This window comes from Megalobrama amblycephala, linkage group LG17 (genome assembly GCF_018812025.1).
Source record: "Megalobrama amblycephala isolate DHTTF-2021 linkage group LG17, ASM1881202v1, whole genome shotgun sequence".
Taxonomy (NCBI): domain Eukaryota; kingdom Metazoa; phylum Chordata; class Actinopteri; order Cypriniformes; family Xenocyprididae; genus Megalobrama; species Megalobrama amblycephala.
The window spans coordinates 25,079,374-25,098,243 of record NC_063060.1 but is presented as its reverse complement, the minus strand read 5'-3'; the positions used below and the strand labels follow the sequence as shown (position 1 = coordinate 25,098,243).

The 18,870-nt window shown below is 37.8% G+C and overlaps 1 protein-coding gene across 1 annotated transcript in view; it reads left to right on the top strand.

Moving 5' to 3' along the window:
- The window catches only part of kmt2cb (lysine (K)-specific methyltransferase 2Cb), a 133,666-nt gene that overhangs the window by 15,162 nt on the left and 99,634 nt on the right, over positions 1–18,870 (top strand). The window contains 2 exon segments of the mRNA XM_048165067.1: positions 5,565–5,653; positions 14,084–14,237. Coding sequence (XP_048021024.1) covers positions 5,565–5,653; positions 14,084–14,237 — 243 coding nt within the window.

The following is an 18,870-nucleotide window of genomic DNA, read 5'->3' as shown; positions in this document are numbered from 1 at the left end:
ACCAGATTGTCAAAGACACCGCTCTGGAGCATCACCATGCAACTCATGTTTCATTGTGATTCATCACTCTACACACAACTTCCCATATTCTGACAAAAACTTAATTCTGCCTTTGATGTTTATCTGAGACAGCAATGGCATTTTAAGTAGTGCATTTTCTTAAATTTTGCTAATTTCGTGACCAATAATTTGTGGTTAAGACAATTAAAAGCTTATTTTTTCGGCATTTTGGCATTGGCCCATTTTCTTTGCCCAGGAGTTCATACTGTACATCAGATACTTCCTCTGAGTACTGCGTGTTCTGAAAGACTGGAGCGTCACGTAGCACCATGGCAACAGCTTCAGGCTAGGCTCTTTCTGAGGGCAGACTCAAGTGACTGGCAGCCTGTCATGCACTTCTTTGACACCGAATCCTTTTGAAAGGGTGAGGTAAAAAAGAGAATACTTTATTGGCCTCAATAAAGGTAATGAGATTTGCATTGGTCTTCTCTTTCTGAAAACAAACTGTGGTTTTTACAGCCGACCACAGCAATGACATCACACAATAGGGAACAATGAGCTTTTCAAAAGACACAACATAGAAGACCGTAAAAATAGTGCCAGGATTAGTTGTGCTTAAGGTCTCCTAATATCCCCAGTTCCAGACAGATCCTCGGTCAATCAAACCTAGATAAATAATAATCTTTGTGTTTTAAATTGTGGGCCTATGCGGTTTATCAGCAAAATGCAACTGGTCAAGTAGTTTGATTAAAGGGACGTATACAGAATGTGTTTTTCCATTCCACTACTTTTTAGTTGTTTATCCTATGACAAACATGTGATCTGTCTGTGTCTTTTGCAGTGTCTCATGCATGGCACAGTTAAAAAAGTTAAACCTTCAAAAAACGAGTTTTTGGGGGGATTTTAACTGCAAAAACACGTTCTGTGTGAATGGTCCTAAGAAAATGTTTATTGAGCACCAAATCAGCAAATTACTTGCAAATTTATAAGATTTTATTTGTAAATGTTTCTCTTTTGGTGATTTTCCACTGCGTGGTACTACTCGACTTGGCTCGCTTTACTTTCGGTTTGCTTTTCCATTGCAGTTAGTACCGCTTCAAAGTGGTTGGGATTACAACGAGTCTGCACCTCATGTACTGACCACGATACAGCCATTTCTTTTTTCAAGTTGCATGCGAAAGTCATTTAAAGCAAGTTCTTTCGTGAACAAATTATACTGCAGTTGGTCTTACTGACTATTTAAATCTAGCGGGTTTGGTGTCTCGTGTTTCAAATCCAGTGACGCTGGTAGTGCTGATTCTCTCTGACCAATCAGTGTTCTGCAGTGTTTACACGTTACATTTAGTATCGGTATGGCACGCTTGGAACCTCAACCGAGGTGGTACTATTTAAGTGAGTCGCACCGTTCCATACAGAGCCGTCCCATGCAATGGAAAAGCTCCCGAAAAGTGAGCTGTATTGAGACATACCGAACCGTACCATGAAGTGGAAAAGTGCCATTTGTGAGCTTTGGTTAGGGGTGGCTGAAAAGCAACTTTATGCACAACTGCCAGCCTGGATGGAGAGGTTCTTGAGACTCGAGAGAGGCCAGCAGCTTCAAATACCTGTTTGCTGCTCAACAATGGCTTTTTTTATTGCTGCCCTTTTAAAGGTGCCCTAGAATTAAAAATTGAATTTATATTGGCATAGTTAAATAACAAGAGTTCAGTACATGGAAAAGACATACAGTGAGTTTCAAACTCCATTGTTTCCTCCTTCTTATATAAATCTCATTTGTTTAAAATACCTCCGGAAAACAGGCGAATCTCAACATAACACCGACTGTTACGTAACAGTCGGGGTGTACGCCCCAATATTTGCATATGCCAGCCCATGATTGAGGCATTACACAAGGGCAGAACGTCTGGATGTGCACAGCTGAATGATCAGACTAGGTAAGCGAGCAAGGAAAACAGCGAAAAATGGCAGATGGAGCAATAATAACTAACATGATCCATGATAACATGATATTTTTAGTGATATTTGTGAATTGTCTTTCTAAATGTTTCGTTAGCATGTTGCTAATGTACTGTTAAATGTGGTTAAAGTTACCATCGTTTCTTACTGTATTCACGGAGACAAGAGCCGTCGTTATTTTCATTTTTAAACACTTGCAGTCTGTATAATTCATAAACACAACTTCATTCTTTATAAATCTCTCCAAAAGTGTAGTGTTAGCCGTTAGCCACAGAGCACAGCCTCAAACTCATTCAATATCAAATGTAAACACCCAAATAAATACAATACTCACATAATCCGACGCATGCATTCAGTATGCATGACGAACACTTTGTAAAGATCCATTTTGAGGGTTATATTAGCTGTGTTAACTTTGTTTATGCTGTGATAGAGTCGAGAGCTTGGGAGGGGGCGGAGAGCGTGCGATTTAAAGGGGCCGCAACCTGAAATCGGCTCGTTTCTAATTATGCCCCAAAATAGGCAGTTAAAAAAATTAATTTTAAAAAATCTATGGGGTATTTTGAGCTGAAACTTCACAGACACATTCAGGGGACACCTTAGACTTATATTACATCTTTTAAAAAAAAGTTCTAGGGCACCTTTAATAATATTAATTTGTTGGACAGAAACTTCTCTTAATAAGCCTTTATATGACAGTTCTTGTGTGCTCCAAATCACTCACAAATTTTTTGGCATTTTTACAATCTATATTAATTTTTTGCAAAATATTAGTTGTTTTTATGCCTTTTGCAAGACATTGCACCATTTCATGATTTTCATCTTCAGAAAGATCTTTCTTCTTCCTCATATTGCATGAGAACTGTGACTTGCTTAATAATGTTGGACAACATTTTTAAGTAGGTTTTTAATTTACCTAAGAAGACCTGGTAAACTATTTATTAAAGCTGCAGTAGGTAACTTTTGTAAAAATGTATTTTTTTACATATTTGTTAAACCTGTCATTATGTCCTGACAGTAGAATATGAGACAGATAATCTGTGAAAAAATCAAGCTCCTCTGGCTCCTCCCAGTGGTCCTATTGCCATTTGCAGAAATACACCACTCCCGGTAAGAAACAACCAATTAGAGTCAGGAGGAGTGTCTTAGCAGTATCAATCAAGCTCGCGTGCGTGCTGGTCACACTCCTCTCATGTACAGCGCCAGCGCGTACAGGCGTTCAAATTCAAGATTACCGGTGTGCCGCAGATTTGCTTATGCCGGACAAACAATCCAAACTGCCAATTCCTCGAGTGGCTCCTGCTCATAAAATAAAGACGGGTAAACAGAAAAAGACAGATGACGAGGATAAAAAAGCCAAAAAGAAATTAGATAGAGCCCGAAATAAAACGAGGGTAAATATCGGAGCGGCTTTTCCGAGGTGGAGGGAGCTACGTGTCCTGAAAGGATTAAAAACCGATGCAGAGTTAGCCACATTTCTGCTTGACAAGTAAGTGTCCCTGCTTGATTTGTTTCATTTTTTAAGAACTACACAACTAAGATAATTTCAAAACAGGCCTGCCCGTCCCCTGCCTGATGCTTCCTCTTCTCCCCGCCCGTTGACTCCTCGAAGTTGCTGTGGGTGTGAATTCCTCGTCGGAGCCCATTGACTCGGTGTCAAAACTCTAGCCGCATAACATACAGATAAAATGTCATGCACTGTGCAAAGCAACTATTGAAACCTACTAATTCACTGGCTTGTCATGTTGCTGAAATAATGTACTAGCAAACCTTATTTAGCATTACATATCGATAGAATAATTACTTGCATACTGTAACGTTAGTTACCGTTATATCATCTTACTAGCTATTTATTACTTATAGAAATAGTGCAACATCATATAGTTACATTACATGTATTGCAAAATACGTAATGTTTTGAGGACCAAGTTTGTAGTCAAAGTATGGGCAGGCCATAGTCAATGTAAATCATATTGTTGATGTTTCGTCTGTACCAGTGAATGTGCCATAACTGTTTATCCGCCTTACTAGCCTTCCGCGTTCACGGAAGGCTCCGTTGTGATGGGGGAAGAGCTGTGGAGGGAGGGCTGTAGCACAGCATAGAGCAAGGGGGAGTGACCTGCGAGTTGTGCTTGTTCAAATTTTCAGGCTAAGTCAACGTTTTCTAAAAACTCCCTACAGCAGCTTTAAAGGGAAAAAAAACTATTCCTGCTGCCTGTTTTTAATGTTAAATCAAACAACAAATAACAAAGAAATCACTCACTGATCTTGACTGAATAGTTTTTGTAACTTCAATAATGATTAATCTTTATTTATTTTATACAGTAAAGATAATATGCAGTGATATTTTATATTTGATTACTTTATCCATTTTCTGTACCTGAAAACTACTGTTAGATACCTGAAAAACCTGAAAAGCACTGTTTATTTTATTTGAATATTTGCTTTATTGTACATATTTGTGATGTTGCTTGTAGTTTGATTGTTTGTTCTTATTTTCTTTATTTTTATTTGACAGTAGTCCTATTTTCCCTAAACATAGCACATACCGAACTGTACCGAAACCGTGACCCTAAAACCATGATACGAACTGAACCGTGAACGATTTGAACCATTGCACCCCTATATATATATATATATATATATATATATATATATATATATATATATATATATATATATATATATATATATATATATATAAATATAATTGTTTGGCCTTTTTAATTAGAGGAAAAAGGCTAATTAATGTCAAATTACTCATCACACTAACCGCATTTGCACAGTTGCAGTGATCAAAACCTGATATGACTGGACACTGCTTGTGCGAATGAGTCACCAAGAAGATGAAACCCAGTTCAGTGTGTAATCTAGGTTTGAGTGGTGACACCAGAGCAGGGTTGTGTATCCACCCTCAGGGCTTCTGAGTAAATGAGGAAATGTCATCTTCATGATGCTCCTCCATTGAGCGGAAGCTTTAATGAGAGGTCTTGCACCCGTTACTTCCCCTTCAGTGCATGTAAACAAATGTGCCCACATACAAACACACCGTTTTCACATGGCTGTCCCACCCTTGCCCAGGGCTACAAACAAACACTCGGTTGAGAACCAGAGACAACTGGTTCTGTATTTAACTAATATAATACATTAGTGTCTGTCCACTTTTTCAGCTGTGTTGGTTCAGGCAGTGTTTTTTTTTTCCCCCATATGGATTAAAAAAACTTCTTTAAACAGCATTGACCCAAGCCAATAAAAAAAGCAAAAAAGTATTTGAAAATCGGACAAAAAGGTATTAGGCTTGAGTGAGGGAAAGAACTACAATACCACAAAGCATTGTGAATGACGTAAATTAAAAATGAAAAAATAAATATGAAACTATTACAGTGTAAGTAATTTGAAATAATGCAAACAGATGGCTTCAACAAAAAGCATATACCATCAATTAACAACCTCAGTAGGTCTCTTTGAGATTTGTAAATTGTCATTAAAACTCAATTTCCTTATGGAGATAATGAATCGGTTTTTACTTCCGGAACGAACGTTGCGCTCTATTCATGATCAAAGAGTCTTCCCTGAATCAAGCGTTGTAATAATTATCTCTTTCTCAGGAATCGGGGGCGAGGAAAAGCTCTGGTGGAGGATGAAGACAGCACAGATGGAATGGAAACAGCAGAAACAGGAAGCACACAGGAGACAGGTAACTGCAGCCCTCTTTTCCTTTTCTTACTTTCACCCTTTTCTTCTTGTTTCCTCTCCCACTCTTTCCTCTCTTTTCTTCACTCCTCCCCCACATATACCCTCTTTAAAGTTCTTTTCCCACTGCTCTGGGTTTCCTGTGTCAGTCTTTTCTTTCAGCCGTCACATCCCCCTTCCTCAAGAGTCAGAGAGCGAGTCTGCCTCTCCTCTGAGGCAGTTCCAATGATAAACAAAATCACAATGTGGAGCCCTGAATTGATTTTCTTTCCCAGCTGTGCAGTCAATCTAACTCAAACCTTGGCCGGCCGAGGAGGAGCTTTCAAGAGGCTCGGCCGTCCACACTCCTTGAGCAGGATTGATGAGATTTTTGCCCGTCTCCACATGGCTCCGCTCTCTAGCTCTAATTGAAAGGATTTGACTCCAGCCACAGCCTTTCTGCTCTGGAGTCGCCCCACCACCTCTCAAAGCATGTGATTGAGGTTCGCAGCAGCCAGTGGAAGCTAATGCCCACTGAAAGCCTTTTAAAATCTCATCTTGTGCATTTTCCCCTCATTTTCTCGGCCCTTTTGCCTGCTTGTGGCTGCCGGCCTTCTGTTGAAGATATGATGTGCATTCAGGTTCACAAGCAGCTTAAAGACTTGTTTTTTTTTTTTTTGGTTATGATTGTGTTTATACCATTTAACATTTTGCATTTTTAAATTAGTGGTGCTTTCTGAATGCGAATAAGGCATCAGTATCATTGTTTTTCATTCTTACTCACTCCTTACCCTAAGATTGTCACGTAAACTAGTCCTGCAATGTTTTTTTTCTGTGGACATGAATGATACCTCGAATTGTTTTCAATCCTGGTTTTCAATCCTGGTCCTGGGGACCCACCGCTATGCAGGTTTTGTATGTCTCCCTTATCTGACTTTCTCAGTTCAGTTCATTGAGCTCTCACCCAATGAGCTGATGATCAGGTTTGGTAAATTAGGGAGACATATGACATGTGCAGAGTGGTGGGTCCCCAGGACCATGATTGAAAACCACTGGTTTTGGAGAAGTGTGCTATTATTTGTCATCTTAAAACCACTCAGAACACCCTAGCAACTGTACAAAAAACAAACAAACAAAAAAAAAAACTAATTGGCAACCACATAGCAACGCCTAGACAACCAGTGTTGGGGAAGATAAACTGCAGCTTGCTAAGCTATAAGCTAACTTGTAGTTAAAAGTAGATAACTACATTAAATCGAGCAATGTTTAAAAAAATAGCCCTATTCGGATTGTTCGTATGGTATTTTCAGCATTTACAGGGGTTAGTCATTGAATTTTATTGCTGTCCGAATACAAAATGTTGGTGTTTTTCTCCCACAACCCACTTAAAAATCCAAGGCTGATTATCTACCGTTTTTTTTTTTTTTTTTTTTTTTTTTTTTGGACAAACACCAAGGCTTTGTGGTAATTTAATTGCTGTCCAAAACCACATCTCTGTGTTTACAAGAAGGGATCAATTCACAATTCATGGTTTAAATCCTTTTTCACCACTGTTGAGCACAGTACGGTAACTCTTTCACTTCGTGGTAATTTGCATTTTAAAAATCTACACTTTTATTAGGTTACTGAAATGCTGGAAAGTATTTACAAGAACAATATTTCATCACTGCTCCACCTCAGCGAGTTGGAGCTCTTAAGAACAAAAATAAAAAGCATGTAAACATTTGAAATGGGTCATTATTATAGCAACAGGTATGCAATACAATTTAAAATATGTTTTATGTATAATTATATACATTAAGAATATAAGTAAAGCAGGTTTATGTTTGCCTTGTTTAAATAAGAGGTTGTATTAATCTATTTCTGCTCATTTCCAAATTTTAAAAATTATATTCATCATTTTGAGAGATAAAATGCAAGACAGAAAACTATAGCGTGTCTATTTTGCTATTTTTAAATAGATTTAAATAATCAAATAAAAAATGGGATATTATTTTCCTATTATTAAATTAAATATGAATTTATTCATTTTATTCCAAGCATATGACGTTTTACCTTATAGCTGACAACCATGTGACTGACCACGTGAGCAGTGACTGAACTTGCTTCTCCGCCATAAATAAATCGCCATCCAAATGCATGAATTTTATCACTGAGGTGCAATGCAAATTTATTTTTTACGTTTTACAGACGTCCACATGAAAAACAATTACCACTCGATTAGGGCTAATTTCACAGCATTAAAATTAAATTGCAATTATTAACTGCAGTAAAATGGATAATTTATATAACTGATCATTAATTTATAAAGTACCAAATTTACAGTACTGTTCAAAAGTTTGGGGTAGTTTGGTAAAATTTTTAAATATCTCTTACAAGAGCAACATTTCTTATTATTCAGTCCCTCCAGGATTTCGCAGGACTTTTTTCTGAATTCTGCGGCCTAAAATGACTGATTTTGCTGCGGCATTTCGCAATTTGCGGCAATATTTGTGGCATTTCTTGTGTAATTTTTTTTTGTGAAAATACACCAGAATCGATATTCTTCTAACATTGTTATTACTTTTCTGAGCTCAAGAACCTCTGGGCTCTGTAATTTTGAAAAGGAGAACACTGATAATAACTTAAAATAAAACAAAAAAAATATATGAAATGTTACATTGCAGTGTTTCCCAAAGGATTTTGTGAAACTATGGGGGCATGTTTGTCATTTAGAAGGTTTTATATATTTTATCTATCAAATATGATACAACAGGCTTTGAGGAACATTTATTTGTAATTTGAACATTTATCTATCAATCATCATTGTATGCATTTGCATTGCATTGCATTGTGTTTTGCCCCCCACAATAAAAATTATAGAGCTTTCATCATAAAGCATATCTTCTTACCAAGACATATTGTAAGAGATATAGAGTGACAAATTATGTACTGTTATACAGATCTCATTGATTTACATAAATAACTGCAGCAAACTGCAATTTTTGCTCAGTTTTGGCCTCTGAATAAAATTAAGCTGTTTTTCCCCTCCATACTCTAACCATATCCTACTATATGGGCCATAAAATCCTGGTGTATCAAATATATGACAAAACATAAAGCACATGCAAACTTCTTCTATTTTTTGTCTAAAGATTAAAAAAAACTTATGTTTAAAAAAATGAATTATTTTCTGACCATTATATTGTTTCAAGCTTTACAGGGTTGATTAGTATTTTTACAATACAACAAAAAAGAACCTTAAATATAACAGTGGCCTACTTTTGAAAAATATACAAAATGTATAAGGCAAACAAATGTCTCAAACAGATTAAAGTGCAAAAGAACATAACTATATAGTTCGAATGTAAACAATCAGTAGACAAGCGGTTTTTCAGAAAGGTGAAGTAGTTGCCTGCTGTTTTTAGGGGTGACCCTGGAAATATTATCAAATACATTGTCATTCAGCGTCTCCTTCACTTGTTCCATCTAGCTCCTCGTCCATTTTGGGGCTGTTTACAGAGTGCGTGATCTTATGCAACATACAGACACTGTTGATAAACTGAACTGATTGATGGAAACAATGTCACTCAGAGTGTGCACGCTCATGTGTGTGTTTGTGTGTGAGAAAAAGAGTTGCGCGCTTACAACTGGAGCGGGATTGTTGCGGTGGTTGACTGACTGACAGATGCATTGCCGAAGCAACGCCACAAACAGTTGTTTATCGATCGATTCAAGTTCAATGCACGTAGTCTACTGTGAAGTGTGCTTTCCTTTGGCTGAATGTACGTTGTGATGACGTCACACGACGCGTTTAGGCTCAAAATCTGCGGAAAATATGCGGCAATTTAGAATTTTGCGGAGTTTGCTTGATTTTGCGGTCAAATTCTGCGATCGCGGAATCATGGAGGGACTGATTATTATCAATGTTGAAAACAGTTTTTGTGAAAATATTGAATATGATGAATAGAAAAAAAAAAAAAACAGGAAAAGACGTGTGCGCTTTTTTTATTCATCTAAAACTTAACGTTATAACACTGTAAGGATAAAATCTTTTTTTTTTTTTTTTTTGCTGTAAGGGCAACAATTCACAATGTGAGCATGGTGAAAATTCATTGTGGAATTAGAAGAAACTGCCAGAGTAGTTTCTTCATTCATTCTCTGAAGCCTACATGGAGCTATAATAAGCAGGTGAATTGTCTTGACACTGAAGGAGAGCTAACGCTGCCTTTGAATGTCAAGTCACTTTCACCTTGGAGGTTGGAACACTCCCTCACAGTCAATAATATGAGCTAGCATCATTAAAGGTGCTGTCAGTAACTGCTTAGCCTCATGAACCTCAGAAATAACCTTTGTGTCAAGGTCACCACTGAAGTAAATGGCACCATAATTATGAAAGACCCTTCAAGTACCCAGAACTACTAAAGGCTTTTTTTTAATGCTGCTTCTATCAGCCTTTTCATTTTTTTCTTAAGTCCACTACATTTTTACATTTTCTAAAGAAAATGTGAGTGATGTTTGCCTGTGCAAAACTCCCTGACTCAGTGCTAGAATGTTGCAGAGGTTGCCAGGTGTTGCAGTTCTATTTGCTAAGGTGTTCTGAGTGTTTTAGCCTGTTGTTATTCAGTTTCTGGGGTGTTCTGAGTGTTTAATAGCATGTACTTACCATTCCTAGGGTGTTCTGAGTATGTGTAGCTTATTACAGTTCAGAATGCTAACGTAACATTTGTTAGCATGTTGCTATTCAGTTGCTAAGATGTTCAGAGGCTGTTTCTCAATTCCAAGAACGGAGAGAACGGACTTGCGTTCTTGTGGAGTCCGGTCTTGCCAGGCGACCTTGAAAGAACGAACTCGGAAGGACGCGAGGACACAGAACGCATCATTTGAGAATTGAGATGTGCTGCGATCTTGTTGCTCAACTGACCGTCCCAGCATATTAAGTGGCTAATGCACAATAAATACAACATAACATCACAAACAATTGTCATAACCAATTAAAAGATTAAATAGCCTTTGTGTTACATGCTTTGTCAATGTTAAGATTATTTTTTATATTCCAATAAACATACTGCAGGCTTTCTTCAGGTTATTACTTTATTAAAATTAAGCAAAACAAACGGTTTACTTTCACGAGCCGTCACGTATTTGCGAGCTTGTATTAGGAATCTCATAAGTGAGAGCGAGATCTTTAAAGCTTACAGGCTTCCGTATGTCGACCACCTGCAGCGTCTTCTGGGATTTTTAATGGTTCGATTCTCTCAAGTTTGCATTCAATGCATCCTCGATATCAAGAACACATCCGGGTACTTTCATATGTCCTCTGTTCTTGCGTTCTTGAGTATTGGAACCATAGATTGGAACTGTACTTTGACGGTTGATGATGACGTAGAGCAATAACACAAGGACGCAATATCGCTTAAGAACGCATATTGAGAAACAGCCAGAGTGTTTTTACCATGTTTTACTATTTCTAGCGTGATCCGAGTATGTGTAGCGTATTGCTATTCAGATGCTAAGGTGTTCTTACTGTTGTTTAACACGTTGCAGTTATGTTGTTTGTAGTCTATTGCTATACCAATGTTTGTTTTATAGCATGTTGCTATTCAGTTTATAGGGTGTTCTGAGTGTTTTAGCACATTCTCACTGTTTCTGGAGTGTTTTAGCATTGCTGTTCAGTTTGTATGGTGTGTTTCCACTGTGTCTAGGGTGTTCTGAGTGTTTGAAGCATAGATTGATTCAGATGTTGAGGTAGTTTTTGTTTTTTGTTTTTTTTGTTTTAGCATGTAGCAGTTTAGCTGCTAAAGTGTTCCGAGTGTTTCAGCATGTTGCTATTCGGTATTTGGGGATTGTTCACCCATTTTATCATTTGCCACATGGAGATTGATTGCTTTGAAGAGTAATAGCACATCTCTCCAGTCTCCACAACAACAAAAATTAATTTGAGAAATTAATTCATCTCTCAGGTACAAACATTATGGAATGAGTTGCTAAAGGTTTAACAAAGCCTTAACCATAAATATCCCTAACCGAATTATGTGCTATATCAATGCTAACGTTTCATTAACAAGCACCAGGCAGTAACTAGTTTTCTTTGCAAATTGACCCCAATTTGTGGTGTCTGTTGTAGTTTCATTGAAGCTCTGTAAGATTAGACTGCAGTGGATGAACAAGCGGAGTAGCCAACAGGAGGTGGTTGACTGCAGCTGTGGTTTGAATGTGGTCTATTTTAGACCACAACTAGATCTCAGCTCACTCTGCGCTTAGTCACAGGTGACTCACACCTCTAATTGTTCACATTGTGTACATTCTGAGACAACAGTTTTCGCAATTTCTCTTTTATTAACACATGGCACATGTGCTCTGCATATTTCCCATAAATCAAAATGGATAAGGGTACCTCCTGTTTGTTTTTCGAACAGGGAAACCAAAGACCCTGGGTCTTTCTACTCTTTTGCTTAGCAGGCTGCTGTTGACATTATACAAATTCAGCCATTGTTCACACGTCATTCAGGATCTTTAAAAATGAAGGATATTGGCCTGGAACTGAAAGGCTGGTTTACTGGAAACAATTAGCATGGTTCATAATAAATAAACATTTCATGGATGAAAATTAATTTGAGGCAAAGGTACACAGTCAGAGGTCATTCAGGCTTGACACTGTGTGAGTCTCTGTAACATTCCTTTTGAACAATGCAACACGTTGACTTATTGAATTGACTTATAAATCTAACTGCTTATAAAAAAGAACCAGTCGTCTTTTTGATCTATGCATTGTTTGTTTGTTTACTCCAAAACGCATTAGCAAGAGCTAGACCAAACTAAACAATTTGTGTTTTGGTGTCATTTGAGCTGAAGAAGTATTTTGGAGATTTCTGCCTTTCCCCATTCAAATAGATTTTAGTAGTATTTGTATGCCTGTAATTTATGGAAGAATAAGAGGGCAACTTAAAAATAGTAAATAAATCTATTAATTAAAAAAATAAATTCAAATTCACAAATAAGTAGACAGTAAAATAATCTATTAAAAAATCACTGGGCATGAATAGACATAGGCTATTTAAAACTGATGAATGTTTAAAAGGGTAGTTTGATGTCACAAAATACTACATTAATCTATTTTTATGTAATTGTCATCATTTTATTATTTATTACATTTAACTACATTTTTTAAACATCTAATATGCAGCTCTCATAAATGCATCTTTCAAATTATTATTATTATTATTAAATTGATCATTTTTTTTATTTTTATTTTGAAGTGGTTTTCTGCCCAAGAAAGTCAACAGAATGACTGCTGAATGAAGTAACTTGCCTGCTAGGACCTTGAACAGAGTATCGGAACGCAATTAGCGATCCATGTACTTTGATGCTGTTTGTGTTTGAGAACTTACCGAAGTGCAAGTGAAATCATGATTGGTAACATAAATAAATGATGTGAAGTTTGTTTTTAACAGCATTTTGTTATTTTCCCGAATGTAGATATAATGAACCACATTTTATTATAAATGACAAGTAAAATATCTAAATTACAAATTGTTTTTAAATTAACTTATTAACACTTTGTTGGCACCGATAGCCTAGTGGTTAGTGTGCTGACACGTGGCGCAAATGCGTTCACGGCGACCCGAGTTCGATTCCCTTCTCGAGGTCCTTTGCCGATCCCGCCCCCCTCCCTCCACCCAATGCTTTCCTGTCTGTTCTCTACTGTCCTCTCTGAATAAAGGCACAAAAAGCCTTTAAAATATAACTTTAAAAAAAACGTATTAATACTTTGACATTTTATACTATCACTGTAGTGTGAAGTTCCTTTTAAATTACATAAATGAATTCAGTTGGTGAAACGATCATGCGTTTAAAAGGTTAGTTCACCCAAAAATGAAATTTCTGTCATTAAGTACTTACCCTCATGTTGTCTCAAACCCGTATGACATTCATTTGTCTTCGGAACACAAATTAAGATACTTTTGATGAAATCCGAGGGTATCTGTGTATCTGTGGGCTATATAATATAGTATATAATATAATATATAATACTGAGGCGCTCTGCAACGAAAATAGCATAGAAGTGTGACAGGGGACAGACGAATTTATTGAATAAAGTCGTTATTGTTGTTTTGGTTTTTTGCACAAAAAGTATTCTCGTCACTTCATAATATTAAGGTTGAACCACTGTAGTCATGTCTACGGTTTTAACGTTGTCTTTAGTACCTTTCTGGTCCTCAAAAGGTACAATGTTGTTGCTGCCTATGTAAGGATCAGATTTACTCTCGGATTTTATCAAAAATATCTTAATTTGTGGAGACTAATGAAGGTCTTACGGGTTTGGGATGACATGAGGGTGAGTACTTAATGACAGAAATTTCATTTTTGGCTGAACTAACCCTTTAAGGGTTAATTAGCAGTTTTAGCCAAAATATCTGTATTGGTGGAGCTATAATTAATATGGATGCATCTCTCCCTCTGTGTCTCTTGTTAGTCACCAAAGGGCAGCAGGAGGAGACGGAGGACGCCTCTGCCGTGGCAGTTTCAGCAGAGGGGGAGGAAGAGGAGCAGCCATCATCCCCTCTTCCTGCGAGCCCTGAGACGGGGGCGGCACAAACATCATCAGCCTCTGGAGAAGCTAAAAGCAGGTCAGAGCAGCATCCTCTCGCCTGGCTGAGTCACTGCTGGCGTGGGAAGCATGCGCTTGTGGACGTGTGTGTGTGTGTGTCAGTGTGAAAGTTTGTGAATGGCTTCGTGTTTTAAGCCTTTTTGACTGTGTCTCGCCTTTCCACAAAGATCTCAAAATGGAAGGTCAAATGATAAATGCCCGTTAGCACACGTGTGCTGAAGTATGTGTGCATGTATTGCTGTTGGCTACAGTTCTGTCTTAACATGGGGGATGGGCACATGATCAGCTTAATAAAAGTGCATTCTGGGTAAAGAAGACTGCAGTGCAGGAACCCAGGAGTAAATGCTGCTGTGGCACAGTTCACTGTGTTTCCAGAGCACAAAGATCAGAAAGGTGCTACATTAGGCCAACTGCAGCATTCATGCAGATTTTCTGTTTACATTCTCAAACTGTGCAGTATGCTGACAGTACTGTATCCCACAATGCAATGTACTCAATTTGACTTCTGATTTCTAGAGTGAATTTTGACAGAGAAGTAATATTGACGATATAAGTGGAACACTTCTGTCATTCATTGTTCAGAATATAATAGTTGCTTGCTACTTATACACTGTATGTTGACTTTGTTTGCATAAGAACTATAGGTATTGTGTACAATAAATATTTCAAACATAAGTAAGCTAAATTATGTCAAATAATGAGAAAAATCATGAGAAAAAAGAGGCAGAGAGCTGAAATTACTCAAAGTTAATTTATCACAATGGAAATTGATGGTCAAGTCAAGAGCATTGCATTATGGGATATCATATCCGCTGTTGAATACTTCACATTTTGGCAATTGTGGTAGGCCACCCATCTATTCTTTGCATATTGTGCACAGTATACATGCTATACTGCAGAATAAGTGTAATATGTTAGTATGCTTTTTCAAAAATATTTTGTTCTGCACACATCTTTTTCTTGGAGTTCCGTCTCTGGGTTTGTTGGTATGTATGTGCCGTGTCTGTTTGTTTATGCTCTCAGCTAAATGTGCCTCAATGTTGATGTTACACTACAAATTTAAGGTTCCCCTGCCACACATGCACAAACACACATAAACACACAAACCCCTGTCCAAACAGTGAACTCACCACGGCCGCAAGTCTCCCAGGCTTCAGTCCATGAAAGGTTGCTAACAGACTGAAAGATGGCTTTTTAGTACAGGCTGTTCTGCCCATGAGGGCCGGTGATGTAGGGACCAATTTTATATCTGAGGGCTGATCTGTATTTTCTGTTTTCCTCCGCTGTGATGTCAACACAACAAGCCTCATTCACAATATTACATAATTTTAAGTTAGCCACATTGCAACACAATATAATGTTTTGTCCATCAGTCTGTAGCAGTTTTGTTTTTCACATTGTGGCAGTTTGTTTTTTTTCAAGATGATGTGATCATTTTCACTTGAAAGTTGTAAAATATGAGTTACTCATATTGCTAGATGTGTTTTCATTGTTGAATCTGTTGTGTCTAAATGTTATGTAGCTATATTTTGAGCGAAGCTGTCTCCTCACTTTTATTCCAGTGAGGATGTAGTGGAGTTCTAGTTTAATTGTTGAAAATTTTCCCATTTTCAGTGAGCGTGAAAATGACAGACACAGCATGTGTGAATTCTAACACTCCCACGTACTTCTTAGTAGTAGAAACTTTGGTTTTGCTAATGTATTTTTAGAAAGTCACAGATTATTCAATTTATCTTTATGAATATTTTGTTAAAAAATAGATTTTTTTTATTTACCTTTTGTGCAATTAATCGCACACTCATCATCGTGAAATTAAGATTACACCATTTATCTTGTTTAACGTTCATTTTGTCATCATTTGCTATATCCAGTGAAGTAAACCATCTGATTCTAACAAAACTGTTTTTTCTGTAAGAATTTCCAAAAAAGCATACTTGGGGACTCCAAAAGGACAACAAATAACCAAATGATATAAGGAGTTCATATAATTCATAAATTTATACACACCAAAGCACCCATGAAAAAAAAAGAAAACATTACAGAAAACCTTTTCAGAATACAGTGTATAGTGTGTGTACAGTGCAACATTTTAGACACGTCAAGTTGCAATACCGAACAGGACCACATGGAGATGCAAAAAAACAAAAAACAATAAACCATTAATGTACCGCCTTGACCTGACTGCATATACTATAGTGAACGGATCCATTCAGAATAGGGCTGGGCAATATATCGCATGTAATTGTCACGCCCATTTCGTCAGTAAAACCGGTTCCCTGATTACCGCTAAATCGCCATCACCTGCTTTCAAATGGAGCGGCATTTAATAGACAGAGCCGTAGTTCACTGACAAGCCGCGCAATATCGCGTTCATTATCGAAGGCGATTCATCTGCGATAATGAACGCGATATTGCGTAGCTTGTCAGTGAACTACGGCTCTGTCTATTAAATGCCGCTCCATTTGAAAGCAGGTGATGGCGATTTAGCGGTAATCAAATGCGATATATCGCCCAGCCCTAATTCAGAATTACTAAACACAGCATCATACACATGACAAATCAAAACATTATCCTGAATGTGCGTGGAAACAGCGTGAAACGGTGAAATGTGAAATGTGTCTATGTATAAATACAATGTGCTATCAGTGCATCAAGAGTACACGGTTTGTTTGCACATTTTTTTGTTGCTTACTGTATGACTCCTGTACTTAATTCGCCTTTCCACCCTTTTTGGGGTATAGCCATCAACCTGGGCTCGTCAGGCATCTCTATTTTGGGCTTTCCTCTCAGCCTCACTCCAGGTGTATCCCATCTTTTTGCAATCCACCTCAAGGTCTTGGTGCCAGGTGTTTTTTGCCCTTCCTCTTTTCCTTTTTCCTTGGATTCCAGGTAAGGGCTTGCCTTGTGATGTCTGATGTTGGTTTCCAGAGGGTGTGGCCTATCCAGTGCCAGTGACTCTTTGTGATTTCATCCTGGACTGGGAGCTGTAATATTTTGTGCCACATAGTCCCTGTTACTAATGGTGATTGGCCAGCAGATTTGGAGGATTTTTCTTAGACAGGTGTTGAAGGTCTGGACTTTGTTGATAATAGGGATGCACCGATACCTGTATCTGTATCGGGCCAGATACCAAGCTCATGTACTTGTACTCGTACTCGTAAAAAATACCCCCGATACCAAAGACTGATAACTCACGTGACATAACTGACAGAATTTTCCGTGCACAGAGGCTCCGGCAGAAGCAGCTGAAACAATGTCAGCCTCAGGGTGTGGAAATACTTCAAAATTAATGATGACAACTCACACATTGCGAACTGCATGCGAATTGTGCTGAATGACACAGACCAGAAGCGCGCGCTCTCGCGCCTAATTAAATATTTGTCTGTCATTAATGTTAATAAAAAAACAAAAGATGTTAAATGAATGAATATATGTATATAAATAAAATTTCTGGTCATCATCTTTTCTGGTCAATATCATGGTCATATTGCCCACTCGTCCTGTGAGAAATATGGTCACCCTAGGTTGTGTTTACATTGGTTCACAGTGTTACATTATAAACATTTGTTCTGTAATGTCTATTTAGCACTTTTGAAAGGCAGGTTAAAAAAGACTGTTTTTGTTTTTTTATTATGACTTTGGTAATTATGCCCTTTGAAGGTCATTGGACACTGTGAAATTTGTGCTTTAAGTTTGTGACAAACACATAAAAATTATAACTTTTTTTCATTGGAGTAATAATAAAGAAACTGTCCTACAATCATTAGGGAAAACTGCCACATCACCCCCCCCCCCCCCCAAAAAAAATAAAAAAAAAAAATTAATAAATGTATCGGTATCGGCAAGAACCAGAAAAAAAATATCGGTACTCGTACTCGGTCCTTGAAAATTATATTTTCGCATTTGTCCTCCAAGTCTCTGATCCATACAGAAGGACTGACTTGACATTGATGTTGAAAAGTTTGATTTAAGTTTCCAGTGTCATGTCCTTGGAGTTCCAGCTTTTCTTAAGCTGGATGAAAGCAGCTCTGGCTTTGCCTATTCAGGCTTTGATGTCGGCATCCGTACCACCCTGCTTGTCAATGACTCTGCCCAAGTAGGTGAAGTTCTCCATCTCTTCCAAAGGTTCATCTGTAACAGTGACTGGAATTTTATTTGTTGTGGTTGCCTTCAGTACTTTGCTTTTTCCTCTGTGGATTTTTAGTCCAAGTTGAGCTGAAGTGGCAGCTACACTGTCTTCTCTTGCATCTGCTGTTGTGCAAGGGAGAGTAAGGCTAGATCATCTGCAAAGTCTAGGTCATCAAACTGTCTCCAAGGTGTCCACTCCATGTCTTCGTCCCACTATGTATGTCTTCATGACCCAGTCTATGACCAGCAGGAACAGAAAAAGAGACAGCAGGCAACCTTGTCACACACTTCAAAAGCATTGGTGAGTTGTCCTCCATGGACTGTCTTGTAGGTCATATCCTCATAAGAGCTCCTAATAATCCTTAGTTTATCCAAATGAGCCTTTTTTTAAAGGCTTTCTCTGTTCATGCTGTCAAATGCCTTCTCATAGTCAGTGAAGTTAATATAGAGAGGAGAGCTCCATGGACTGTTCAGTGATGATGCACAGTGTTGCAATTTGGTCTGTGCAAGATCTGTCCTTGTGG